Below are 13,039 nucleotides of genomic sequence, written 5' to 3' on the forward strand. Positions count from 1 at the left end.
TTGAGTACGATATACAAGAGAAATTACTGCATTCAGGATAAGGAATTTTTGCCATCAATTTAAAATAAGTACTCCCCATTTTCACATAATTAACTGCAACTCAATAAATTCTATTATATTTCAGATTTAATGCTGTGGGTATTTAAAACTTCCTATTTAGAAGAATATTTATAGTTCTCTGTTAGGACTCTTTTAAAGCCACTGCATTAACTTGCTTAATTGACCCTTCAGCAGTTGCCTTTTATGACTTTTAGTGAGGGAAAGATGGAAATAAATAGACATAAAATGTTCTGCAAAAATAAAATAAGCTGGTAGTCACTAACAAAATGCATCATCATCATAATTAAATGGAATCTTCAATCCAGGACATAGTTAATAGAGTGCCACTAGCCTAAGACCTGGTAACTAGTAGGCACCTCATTAAATGATAATTCTCTTTCTTCTGATCCACATGTAGCTAATATTGTGGTTACGGTTTAGAAAATCACATTTAATCTGACACAGTTCAACATTTTAAAAATTGTATTAATTTTTCCACAGATGAAAAGAACTGAAGAATTGATAACTCAAAGTCATAATCAAGAAGACATAAGTATTCTTCGTTGTTGGAAATGTAAAAAATGTATAGCAAGTTCTGGTTGTTTGATGAAGTATCTTGAGAATCAAGTGATTACAGTGAGTACTGTGAGCTCCAGTCTTCAAACACTTTCCTAGTATCCGAATGCTGTGGGCACCACCACTGGTGCACACCTATCCCTGAACACTTGGCTTGGGTTCTTTCACCTTATTTTACTTTACCATTGAAAACATTTCAAAGGGATATTCAGAAGGCAGCCCATCTTCCATGGCTAAAATTAATTTTACCTTTAGCTGCTAACATTAACATGCCCTTAAAGTTTGAAGTGCAATATCATAGATGTAAGTTGAAGGTAATGGTCAGTGTTTTTCGTATCCCCACCATGAATGAACCTTAGTCATAATTAAGTTCAAGATCCTAGTAAGAAATGGAAAACCTATTTTTTATAGATGTATAAATACATATGTATATATTTGTGTGCACATATATATATATTTATTATTCGATACGGGCCTAGAAGAGGAAGTTAATGTGTAATTTGAAAGTCAATAGGAAAATCTAAATAATATTTAAAAGCATTTAATTGGACATCCTGGTAAAAATAAATGGTTTTTAAACAATAAAAATAAAATCCCTAAACTGCTCTAAGAGCATTATGCAAGAGGCAGTATGAGAGAAATAGAAACTAGATAGTAATCCATAGACTTTATAGGGCGTTCTCCTTTCAATACAGTGGCTATAATCACCTGTCATTGTTTCCCCTTCTTTGAGAGACACTCAGATTTTGGTTTTTGTTAGTTTTGTTTTTTTGCCTCAGCCATGTGTAATCATGATTATTTCCTTACCACCCTAACAAATTACCCAGCTGGAATTGATAATAGGTAATTTTGGTTGCATACTTACTACATACCAGATACTTCTTAAAAACTGACAAAACATTTTAATTGGGGGGAAAAAAACTTATGCTAAGAGTATTTTGTTGGGTATTATTTACATAGAGTAAAAAAAAAATTAAGTATACAACTTGATAAATTTTTTCAGTCCTTCCTGCTGTGAATGAGATCAAGGTATAAATTCCCATCACTCCAGAAAGTTGTCTTACCCTGTGCCAGCCAGTTCTCTCCTCTCTCTCTCTCTCTCCCTCCCTCCCTCTCATAGGACAATCACTATACTGATGTGTCTATCACTGTACGCGAGTTTTGCCTGTTCTTCACCTTCATTCACATGGAAACATACAGCATGTACTCTTTTGTACCTGACTTATTTTGCTTAGCGTGATGTTTTAGAGATTCATTTATGTTTTGTATTTGTAGTTTTTTGGGGGTTTTTTTGTTTTTACAGAGTAATGCCATTTATCATTTATGGGTATACCACAATTGATCAATTTTTTTCTCTTGTTGGATATTTGAATTTCTAGTTTTGGGTTATGAATAAAACTTCTATCAATATTCTTGTAAAAGACTTTGTGTTTCGTTTTTTCTTTTTTGGTGTGTGTATATATATATGGGAATGAATTCTGAGGGCCCACAGAATAGGTATTTTTTTTTTAATCTATTTACCAAATACTAGTATAACATTGCTATGTCAGGCATTGTTTCTAAATGCTTTACAAATATTAATTCACTTTATAGGCATGCAAATCTCAACTGCAATCCTAAAAGGCAGTAACTAGGCTTTCTCATGCCTGCCTTTTTCTGTAATGCAAAATCTAAATTAGGGAGCTTTCCAGGGTTCTGTTGGGAAGTCAGTTACAGTCCCCTTCATTCATGTTCCAAGCTGAATCTTCCTAAACTTCATTGGTCAGTATTCCTTCCTGGGTCGTTAGAGCAGGTATATTTTAATTTTTTTTAGAAACTGCTACCGGTTTTCCAAAGTGAATGTTAATTTCCAACAGCAGTGATGAGAATTTCAGTTGCTCTACATCTTTGTCAACCCTTTTTCAGACTTTGTAAGTTTAGCCATTCTGGTAGATGTATGCTGGTATATCATTATTGTTTTAATTTGTATTTCCCTACTGATTAATGATGTCAGGTACCTTTACATGTGTTTATTGATTAGGCATTGTTTTAAATGTTTTATATTCCTTATGTATAAGAATAGACTGTCTTGAGGGAGATAATCTCCACTTCATAGGTAAGGAAACTGAGGCACAGACAATTAAATAATTTGCCCCAGATGATACTTTTTCTAAGCAGTGCAGCTAGAATTGGACCTGACATTGAAGGGCTGGGGCAAGAAGTCTAAACTACACCCTCTCTTTGCTCCCTTTGTTCCTCTCTCAGGATATCATGCAATTTCACACCTTCTCAATATAGTGGCTGATACTTTTATTTACCTGCAGAACTCTGAGTCATTAATTCATTTAATAGTTATTTAATGAGCCAGAAAATTTTAAATGCTACTTTACGATGTATTGGCATGGATTGTGGAAGAGAGTGATGCAGAATACAAAAAAAAAAAAAAAAAAAAATTCTAGTTCTCTAGGAGCTTTATTTTATATTTATTTTTTATTTTATTTTTTTAGGAACTTTAAACCTAGTTGAAAACAGGCCAAGCAGTGTATCCTGATTTGATAAGTACAGTAGCAAAGGAATGTGAACCAACTGCTCCCTGGGCTAGTTATGGAAGGCTTCCCAGAAGAACCAAAAAAATAAAAAATAAAATAAACACACACACAAAAAAAACTTTTTAAGTATAATTTGTAAGCCATAAAATTCATCCATTGTAAGAATACAGTTAAATGATTTTTAGTAAATTTTGAGTTGGGCAACCATCACTATAATTTTAAAACTTTCCTTTACATGAGGAATTTTCCTTAGGCCCATTTGTCCTGCACCCATGCCCAGCCCCAGGTAACCACTGATCTGCATTTTTGTCACCATAGTTTCATATTTAAAATAAAATGTATATGTATACTTTTTTATATATACATAGACATATATAGCTATTGAAACTCTTATAAGATAAAAAATACATAAAATAATTTATGTTAAATATATATTAATAGAAATAAATCTATATTCATATGTTTGTATTTCCATAAAATATTAAAATATATGCATGCAAAATAAGACATAGATACATAAAACCTACTAAAAACTAAGCTTCAGAATAAGTCAGTATCATTGTTAAGTCTAGGAAAAGGAGTCTGTAATCAAGGATCCTAAAGGGGCTTCTAAGGTAGTGGTCATATTAATTAAACTGAGTAGTGGGTATATTGGTATTTGTTTCTCTTTCAATCTTTCTTTAAACTATAGAAACACTTTACATTTTACAAATGGAAACATTTCATAAAAATTATTAACAATGAACAAGAGATCAGTTTTAATTAAAGGAAACTAAAATAAAATACGGAGTCTAAACATAATTTTATCAGATGCTATACTGAAAGAATACTAAATTTATCACCTATTAAATTATCTTTATTGCCTATTTAACTATGCAGTTAAAAATACATGTGTATAAAATAAGTTTGTTTCTGAAAGTGTTGTGTTGTTTTAATTTCTGTAAATGAAATCACACTGTAAGTGGGTCTTCTTGCAGGAATTGTTGCTTTCACTTAAATCGCCATGTTTAGTACAGTTCCCGCTTGTTCTCACTTTGGTGTAGTATTCCGGCGAATTGATATATGACAGTGTATAATTCATTCCACCTTTGATAGACATTTGAGTCTTATAGAGTTTTGCTCTAATAAACAGTGCTGTTGTGAGCTCTCTGGTACATACCTTGGCACCCATGGGCAGGAGCACAGATGCGGCAGCGTCCTCAGGCGTCTGCGCGCTCCGCCTCACTGGGCAGCACTAAGCTGTTTCCACTGACAGTGTTACAAGCGGTGGTTGAGCATTGTTTATCACCCCCCGTCGTCACTAGCACTCAACATCTTATTTCTGAGGCTCTTTGTATTTTCTGTAAAAGTGTCTTTTTTTCTTGCCTGTTTTTTAGTAGGTGGTTTTGCTTTGGTTTCTTAAAGGTTTTTTGTTTTTGTTTTTTGGTTTTTTTTGTATTCTAAATACTAATCCTTTATTGGTTTTTCTATAGCAAGTATCTTTGGCCAGTTTGTGTAACTTGTATTTCACTCTTTGTGGTACTTTTTAATGAACAGAAGTTCATCATGTACTTAGTTGAATTTATTAGTCATCTCCTTCATGTTTTGTACTTTTTGTTTAAGAAATTGTTCTGTGCCCTGAGGGGAAGATTTTTTCCTTTCCTTTTACTGAATATCAAAGTTGACATTAGCAAGTTTCCTTCTGTCTTCCTCTGAGTAACACATTTATTGCTCGTTCACCCTTACACTGAGATTATAACCCAACTTTATGTAGGAAGTCCCCCTTAGAATCTCCTCACCCTGAGTGAACCTCAGACTGCGTCTCCTGTCTTCAGCACCCCATGCAGACTTGAAATGGCCCTCAGAACAACATAGAAGATCAGGAAACTGGGAAGACAGCATCCATAGCTTTTGGCTCAAGAACCACATTTCTTTAGCCCTGTGCATGCCATGAAATGGAGGTCTCACACTCTGCTTTTCAGTACCACAAAACTGGATACTGGGATCTCAGTAACTTTTGCTGCAGAATAACCAAATACCTTCAAAACCAAGCTTACTAGAGGAAACAGCACAGAGGCAGTCATCACTTCTTCTTTCATAATACTGAGAAGATATATCAGCTTGGTGGAAGGTAGGTCATGTGTGAAACTTGAGCTGTAAGGGAATCTGGGACATTTGAACTTCAGCTTTCCAGCCACTGGCAGGTAGTAAGGCATGCAAGAGGGAATTTGAAATGGAATTTTGAGACAGTTTACAATGTCCACAAGAGAAAAGGGGCTCCTACCCCACCGTTTAGGCCTGAGATACATGAAATATGAGCAAGAACCAAAACCAGAATCAAAATAACAAAAACCCCAAAAACTTAAAAATGAAATGACAGAAATGCTCTCCGTTTGTGAAGTCTTGGCCAGTGGCTAAGAATGGTATCTCCTCAGTTTTAGTTCTTTAGTCAGTTTTGATACAGCTTTGGACATGTCAAGTTTATGTGGCCGATAGAACATTCCAATAGAGATTTGTAGGAGGCTGCAGATTCTAAGGATATGGGATTGAGAACAGAGATTGAGAACTAAAAGTGTGGATTTGGGAGTCATCAGCATACAAGTGGAGAGTGCACCCGTGACAGTACATGAGATCACCGTGCACGGTGTGAATGGAGTGAGAAAGAGGGCCTAGGAGCATTTAAAGGATGGACAGAAAAAATGAAGTGCACACAGTAGAAAGAAAGAGGAGCAAGAAAGGTAGGACTGAAAATCAGGATACAGTGTTACACAATTCAGTGGATGGGTATCTCCTAGGAAGAGGGGTTAGTTAATAGCACTGGGGATCGTGGGGAGATGTCAAACACCAGACACTGGCTTCAGAGTACAGGTTGTACACTGCACAGTTCTGCAGGGTGCTGGTCTGTGGGGGTGCCCTCCAGATTTGGGTAGAATTGGCATACAAACTGGCCGTATGTAGAGACCCTGCATGACAATTAATAGTGTACATTGGCTTTAGCAAAGAGGAGGTCAAGGTTTACTGTAGTTGAGAGAGTTGAAGGCCAAGTACCAGGTTCTGGTGAGTTGAGGAAAATGGGGACTGAGGAATGGTCCAACACTTACTTTAAAGCATTATAATTATTGGGTTATGACTCTTTTTCAGTTACAGACTGTGAGGTGGTTCAGCTTTAAAACTCCATTGCCAGCACCAAGGTGGCCATGATATGATCACTGAATGTTGAATCGAGTGTTGGGTTATACACCTCTTCCACCTTTTTTGTCTACATATTTTGTTCATTTTCTCTCTGACTTTATTAACCTGATGTTATCTTTCTTTTGATGGCTATAATGTTGAAGTAAATCATATTGCTTATTTTTAAATATTTTTATGTTCCCTTTTGTTAGTGTCAGCATATATTTATTTCATACTTAATCTTTCCACATGCTGTAGACGTAATGGTATCGCCTCTACAAGCTCATGGTGAAGTCTTATTCCCCAGTGTGTTTGTATCTGGAGATGGGTCTTTAGGAGGTAATTAAAGTCAAATGAGATCTTAAGGATAGGGCCCTAACCTGAAAAGACTGTGTCCTTATAAGAAGAAGAGAGAGATCTCTCTTTCTGTCCACGATGTGCGCTCTCAGTGAGAAGGGGGCCATCTGCAAGCTAAGAAGACAGGTCTTACCAGTATCTGAGCATGCTGCCACTTTGATCTCAGATTTCTAGCCTCCAGAACTGTGAGGAATAAATGTCTTCTGTTTAAGCCACACAGGCTATGGTATTTTGTTAAGGCAGCCCAAGCTAAGACACAACAAACAGTTCCAGTAATAGACACTAGAAATTCAAACAAGACCAGAAGAGAGATGCCCTGCCCTTGCGAAGCTTTTGGCATAGTGGTCGATCATAAATATTAATTTACTGGCCATGTTAATGGCAAAAAGGAAAAGTATAAGGAGCCATAAAGAACAGGACATAGACAGGATTGAACTGACTTGTAACAGGAAGGTTTGTCTGAGGAAGTGACTTGTGTGGAGATATGATGGAGTAGTGACAGCAGTACACGAGGTAGCACACTCTAAGCTTTGGGACCAGCATGTTGAAAGGCCCTGTGGTGGAGAGAATGTGGGATATCCATGGAACTAGAAGATTTCCATGATTGGAGTTCAGAGATCAAGAGGGAGTTTGGCAAGACTTGAAGCTAGAAAGAAAACTATTAGATCACTTATGGTCTTGTAAACCAAATCAAGGACTTTGATCTTTATTCTAAAGAGCTGGGAAGTTACTGAAAAGGAGTGATACGACCATTGAATTTTAAAGAGATTATCTTGGTTGTGTGAAGAATGAATTTTTAGAAAGTTGACAAGATTGAATGTGGGAAGACCTTAAGTGAGGCCTTCAATAATTTTTTAATTCATTCTGACCTTTTGAGTAAAAAAAAGTTTTCACCCTGAAGTACTTTCTTCGAGTACAAATAGAAAAAAAAAAAAAAAAGGCAGTGTAATAGAATTCGGTTCCTTTACATTTATAACACTTTAATAATGTAAATGACATGTTTGTTACCCAATCTTTTCGTTGTTACACTTATAGCCATGTAATTAACTGATAGTTGGTTCACTTATAAGAAATTAGCTGAGGGAGTATTAATGCTAACATTGGAAATGCCAAATGTTAAACATCTTTCAAAATATATAATATTAAATTGTCAGGGTCAACTTTTTACATTAAACCTGTCTGCTTAATTAAAAATCTTAAAGATCACTTAATGATAAAAAGATAATAAAATTTGTAATTTTAAATTTAAATGAAGTTCTCCCTATACACAGCAACCAGAAATGTTCCCTACCCTTAAAGAACAAACAAAACAACAATGCCTTAGCTCCCTCTGCTGCTTGAACAAATTATTTCATTTATGAAATATTTTGTCAGTGATTTCTCTGACAGCATTAAGTGAAATTGGCTGTTACTTTCTCTTTCTTCTCTTCCTTCTTCCCCCACACATAAATTTGAGACATGAAAAAACTGTCTAGTAAGGTTTTTTTAAGTCCTAATTATATAGTTTTTGTGACTTTCAGTTTAATTTTTTTCCAAAGGAGATAACCTCTCATGCCATTACTTTAAAGGTTTTAAATTCCTAAAGTCAGGTTGTTTCCATTGTAGTCATTCATCTTAAAATACATCTGTTAAAAGTTGTCTTATCACATACATCTGTGATTCTTAAAAATTAGGCGACAGGAGACTTATAAACTTAATAGTGTGAGTTAAACTATATTAGAAGTAAATATCATGAATATTACATATATTTTCTAAGACCCTGTGTAAGTACAGGTGAAGTAGTTGGCGGTCTCATTTATGATTGAGGCTCCTTTGTTGACTCTGGCTGTCTTTGTTTGCTGTATCTAAGTTTCCTGAAGAAAAACAGAACACTACATTCTTCACCCAGCCTTTCATATTCCTCTCACCTGTATCAGTTACTGTAATTGATTTTCCTCTTCTTCTGTTGACATGAAACTATGCTTTAACTCTTAACTATTTAGACGAAAATGTGTGCTTGCTTTACATTAATAGTTCTCAAAGATCAGGTCCCATTCAGAATCAACTGTAGAATTTTTTTCTAAACCTACCTTTCCTCTTATATAAGTTAGTGTATCATATTTGGTTAACTTAAAAGTAAGTTATGTCTCAAGGTCTTGTTTTTTTGTTTTGTTTTTTGTAAGCCTAGAGAAAAGTAGTATCATGGCTTAAAACATACTGATGCTAAAGATATCAAAAAGTTGATTGCCTGAAAACGATAGTATTTATTTGATACAGGAAGTAACGGTGGAAGCTCAGTGACTGAGGACAGAAGTTCTGAAGCCTGACTGCCTGGTGGAAATCCTTGCTTTACTACTTTTGTGACCTTGGACAAGTTACTTAAAAGTTACTTAAAAGTTACTTAATTTCTGGGGCGCCTGGGTGGCTCAGTTGGTTAAGCGACTGCCTTCAGCTCAGGTCATGATCCTGGAGTCCCGGGATCGAATCCCACATCGGGCTTCCTGCTCAGCAGGGAGTCTGCTTCTCCCTCTGACCCTCTTCCCTCTCGTGCTTTCTATCTCTCATTCTCTCTCTCTCTCAAATAAATAAATAAAATCTTTAAAAAGTTACTTAATTTCTCTTGTCTTAGTTTCCTTGTCTATAAAACAGTAAAAATCCTTAAAACAATGCCTGGGCATAGTACGCACAGTATAAATGTTAGTGCGCTAGTAAAAGTAAGTACCTTCTAAAATACCTTTCACCTACCTAGAACTATACCTCCAATTTATTCTCACAAGAATGTTCAAGAAGCATTTCTACTATTTATAGCCGGTCATGATTTCTTAGTTATTATGGTCAATCTTACAAGATTAAATATGATCACTTTATATGATTAAATAATATAATGGAGTATGCACAATGAAATAACAAAATGAGGTAATAAATGTAAGGTACCCAGCATAGTCCCTGGCATGCATGTATATATACCCACATATATATTACTTCATTTTTTGTGTGTGTATACACACACACACACACACACACACATATATATATAAATTTTCACTCCATTATATGGTTAACACTGTGTCTAGTGATCATTCAGTAAATATTGATAGGTTGATTGTCATTAACTTAACTTACTTTGACATTAATATGCTACTGTTCTTTGTACCAATGTAGAAATATTTACTTAGTTCATATATAGATAAAACCTTGAGAAGTCAGAGACTAAGTTTTGTATCTAATAATGAAGCAAAGATGACTTTATTTGTGCATTTCAGTTTGTATTCTCAATAACAGTCTTTTAAAGAATTTGTCACGGTTAGACTAATCTCAATAAAGGTCAGCTCCTAACGTGAGGGGCTAAATGTGTATGAGGCCAGATGTTTGTGAGATAATTCTATTCTGCTTGTGAGATTAATTCTATTCTGCAAAAGTATTATCTGTACCTTCATTTTGTTTCAAAGGCAAAAAATTTAGGTAAAGCTAGACTGATTATTATTGAGTCATTTTCGGTAAGTTTCTCAAGATTCTTTAACCAACAGATTTGTATAGTCCACTTAAATTTGTTACGATGAGCTTTGGCTCATATATGACCAAATTGTTAAAAATTCATATTTTTAAAGGAATTTTTTCTAAGAATACAGGAAGTAAAAGCGAGCACATTTGAGGTTGAATCATGTTGCATATATCAGTTGATTTCTTTTTATTACTGAATATTACTATATTATAGGGATTGTGTGGTGGTTTATCCATTGTAGGGATGCCATAGTTGTTTGGGGCATTTAGGATGTTTACAGTTTTGAGCTATAATACAGTTGTTAGGAATATTTGTACGCAAATCTTTATGTGGACATATATTTTCCTTTCTCTTGGTTATTGCCAATTACTGCTAGGTCTCATGGTAAGTGTAGGCATTGCTCAAGAGACCGACAGTTTTCTAAAATGACTATACCATTTGGGGCGCCTGGGTGGCTCAGTCGTTAAGCGTCTGCCTTCGGCTCAGGTCATGGTCCCAGGGTCCTGGGATCGAGCCCCGCATCGGGCTCCCTGCTCAGCGGGAAGCCTGCTTCTCCCTCTCCCACTCCCCCTGCTTGTGTTCCCTCTCTCACTGTCTCTCTCTCTGTCAAATAAATGAATAAAATCTTTTTAAAAAAATGACGATACCATTTTGCTTTCGCGCTGGCAATGTGTGAGATTTTCCCTTGCTCTGTGTCAGGACTGATCTAGCTAGTTCTTTTTTTTTCCTTCTCCTTCCCTTCCTCATCCTCCTCTTTTTCTTCCTTGTGAACTTTTTAAATAAATGTACAGTGGAATACATTGTGGTTTGAATTTGCATTTCTCCAGTGACTAGTGATGTTCTGCCTTTTTTCATGTAGTTTTGAACATTAGTATGTCTCCCTCTGTGAAGTGTCTGTTAAAATCTTGTGCTCATTTTTAAAATTGTGGGTTTTTTCTTACTTAGTTGTAAGAGGTTGTTTTTCTTATATTCTGGCTAAAAATTTCTTGTTAGATACAGGTTGTGTGAATTTTCTTCCAATCTGTGGTTAGTATTTTTATTTCCTTAGTGATACCTTTCAAACAGTTGGTGGTTTTAATTTTTATGAAATCCACCTTATCGTTTTGTTCTTTATCGGTTGTGTTTTTCTGTTCTGAGAATACATTTCCTATCATAGGGTTTTCTCCTCTGTTTTCTTTTAGGCACTTTGTACTTACAGCTTTTATTTTTTAGGACTCATATCCATTTTGAGTTATTTTTATGTATGGTGTACTGTAAGCATCAGGTTTTTTTGTTTTGGGTTTTTGGTTTTCTTTTAAGCTCATATGGTTACCCAGTGGTTCCATCACCAATTATTGAAAAGTATATCTTTTCTCATTACCTGGAATATTTACCAAAAATTAATTGACCATGTATACAGGTCTACATTTGGATTCTGTTCCATTGATCTAATAAGTGTTGAAATTAGATAGTGTATGGCCTCTACCTCCCTTTCTCTGTTGCAGAATTTCTTGGGGTGTTTTAGGTCATTTTGCATTTTCACATAAATTTTGTAATCTATCGATTTCTACAAATAAGCCTGCTGGGATTTTTTTTCTTTAATTTTTTTATTGTTATGTTAATCATCATACATTACATCATTAGTTTTTGATGTAGTGTTTCATTGTTTGTGTATAACACCCAGTGCTCCAATCAGTATGTGCCCTCTTTAATACCCATCACCAGGCTAACCCATCCCCCCACCCCTCTCCCCTCTAGAACCCTCAGTTTGTTTTTCAGAGTCCATCGTCTCTCATGGTTCATCTCCCCCTCTGATTTCCCCCCCTTCATTCTTCTCCTCCTGCTATCTTCTTTTTTTTTTCTTAACATATATTGCATTATTTGTTTCAGAGGTACAGATCTGTGATTCAACAGTCTTGCACAATTCACAGCGCTCACCATAGCACATACCCTCCCCAATGTCTATCACCCAGCCACCCCATCCCTCCCACCCCCCACCACTCCAGCAACCCTCAGTTTGTTTCCTGAGATTAAGAATTCCTCATATCAGTGAGGTCATATGATACATGTCTTTCTCTGATGGACTTATTTCACTCAGCATAACACCCTCCAGTTCCATCCACGTCGTTGCAAATGGCAAGATCTCATTCCTTTTGATGGCTGCATAATATTCCATTGTGTGTATATGTGTGTGTGTGTATACACACACACACACACACACACACACACACACACACACACACACACACACATATATACACACACCACATCTTCTTTATCCATTCATCTGTCGATGGACATCTTGGCTCTTTCCACAGTTTGGCTATTGTGGACATTGCTGCTATAAACATGGGGGTGCACATACCCCTTCGGATCCCTACATTTGTATCTTTGGGGTAAATACCCAGTAGTAAGCCTGCTGGGATTTTGAATGGGATTGTGGTGAATCTGTAAATTAATCTGGGAAGAACTGATCTCTTAAAAACATGGTATATACCTTGGTTCAATTAGGTCTTCTTTAATTTCTTTGTATAGTGTTCTGTAGTTTTCAGTGGACAGGTCTTAAATATATTCCATTAAATTTATACCTAATGGGGTCATGTTTTTGGATGCTTTTCTAAGTGATTTTTTTTTTCCAATCACACTTGTGTTTTTCTTTTTTTTAAATTATGTTAATCACCATACATTACATCATTAGTTTTTGATGTAGTGTTCCATGATTCATTGTTTGCGTATAACACCCAGTGCTCCACGCAGAACATGCCCTCTTTAATACCTGTCACCAGGCTAACCCATCCCCCCACCCCCTCCCCTCTAGAACCCTCAGTTTGTTTCTCAGAGTCCACAGTCTCTCATGGTTTGTCTCCCCCTCCGATTTCCCCCCCTTCATTTTTCCCTTCCTACTATCTTCTTTTTTTTTTTTTTAACC

At 35.8% G+C, this 13,039-nt stretch overlaps 1 protein-coding gene across 2 annotated transcripts in view; it reads left to right on the top strand.

The window, feature by feature from the left end:
* The first annotated feature begins 540 nt into the window (after positions 1–540).
* The window catches only part of RNF180 (ring finger protein 180), a 155,689-nt gene continuing 143,190 nt past the window's right edge, over positions 541–13,039 (top strand). For both annotated transcript variants that reach the window (XM_028123879.1, XM_088023641.1), the window contains exon 1: positions 541–675. In XM_028123879.1, coding sequence (XP_027979680.1) covers positions 541–675 — 135 coding nt within the window. The remainder of the gene's footprint in view (positions 676–13,039) is intronic.

This window comes from Eumetopias jubatus, unplaced genomic scaffold (assembly GCF_037043125.1).
Source record: "Eumetopias jubatus isolate StellerSeaLion01/CBP00866 unplaced genomic scaffold, mEumJub1_p1.0 scaffold_5, whole genome shotgun sequence".
Taxonomy (NCBI): domain Eukaryota; kingdom Metazoa; phylum Chordata; class Mammalia; order Carnivora; family Otariidae; genus Eumetopias; species Eumetopias jubatus.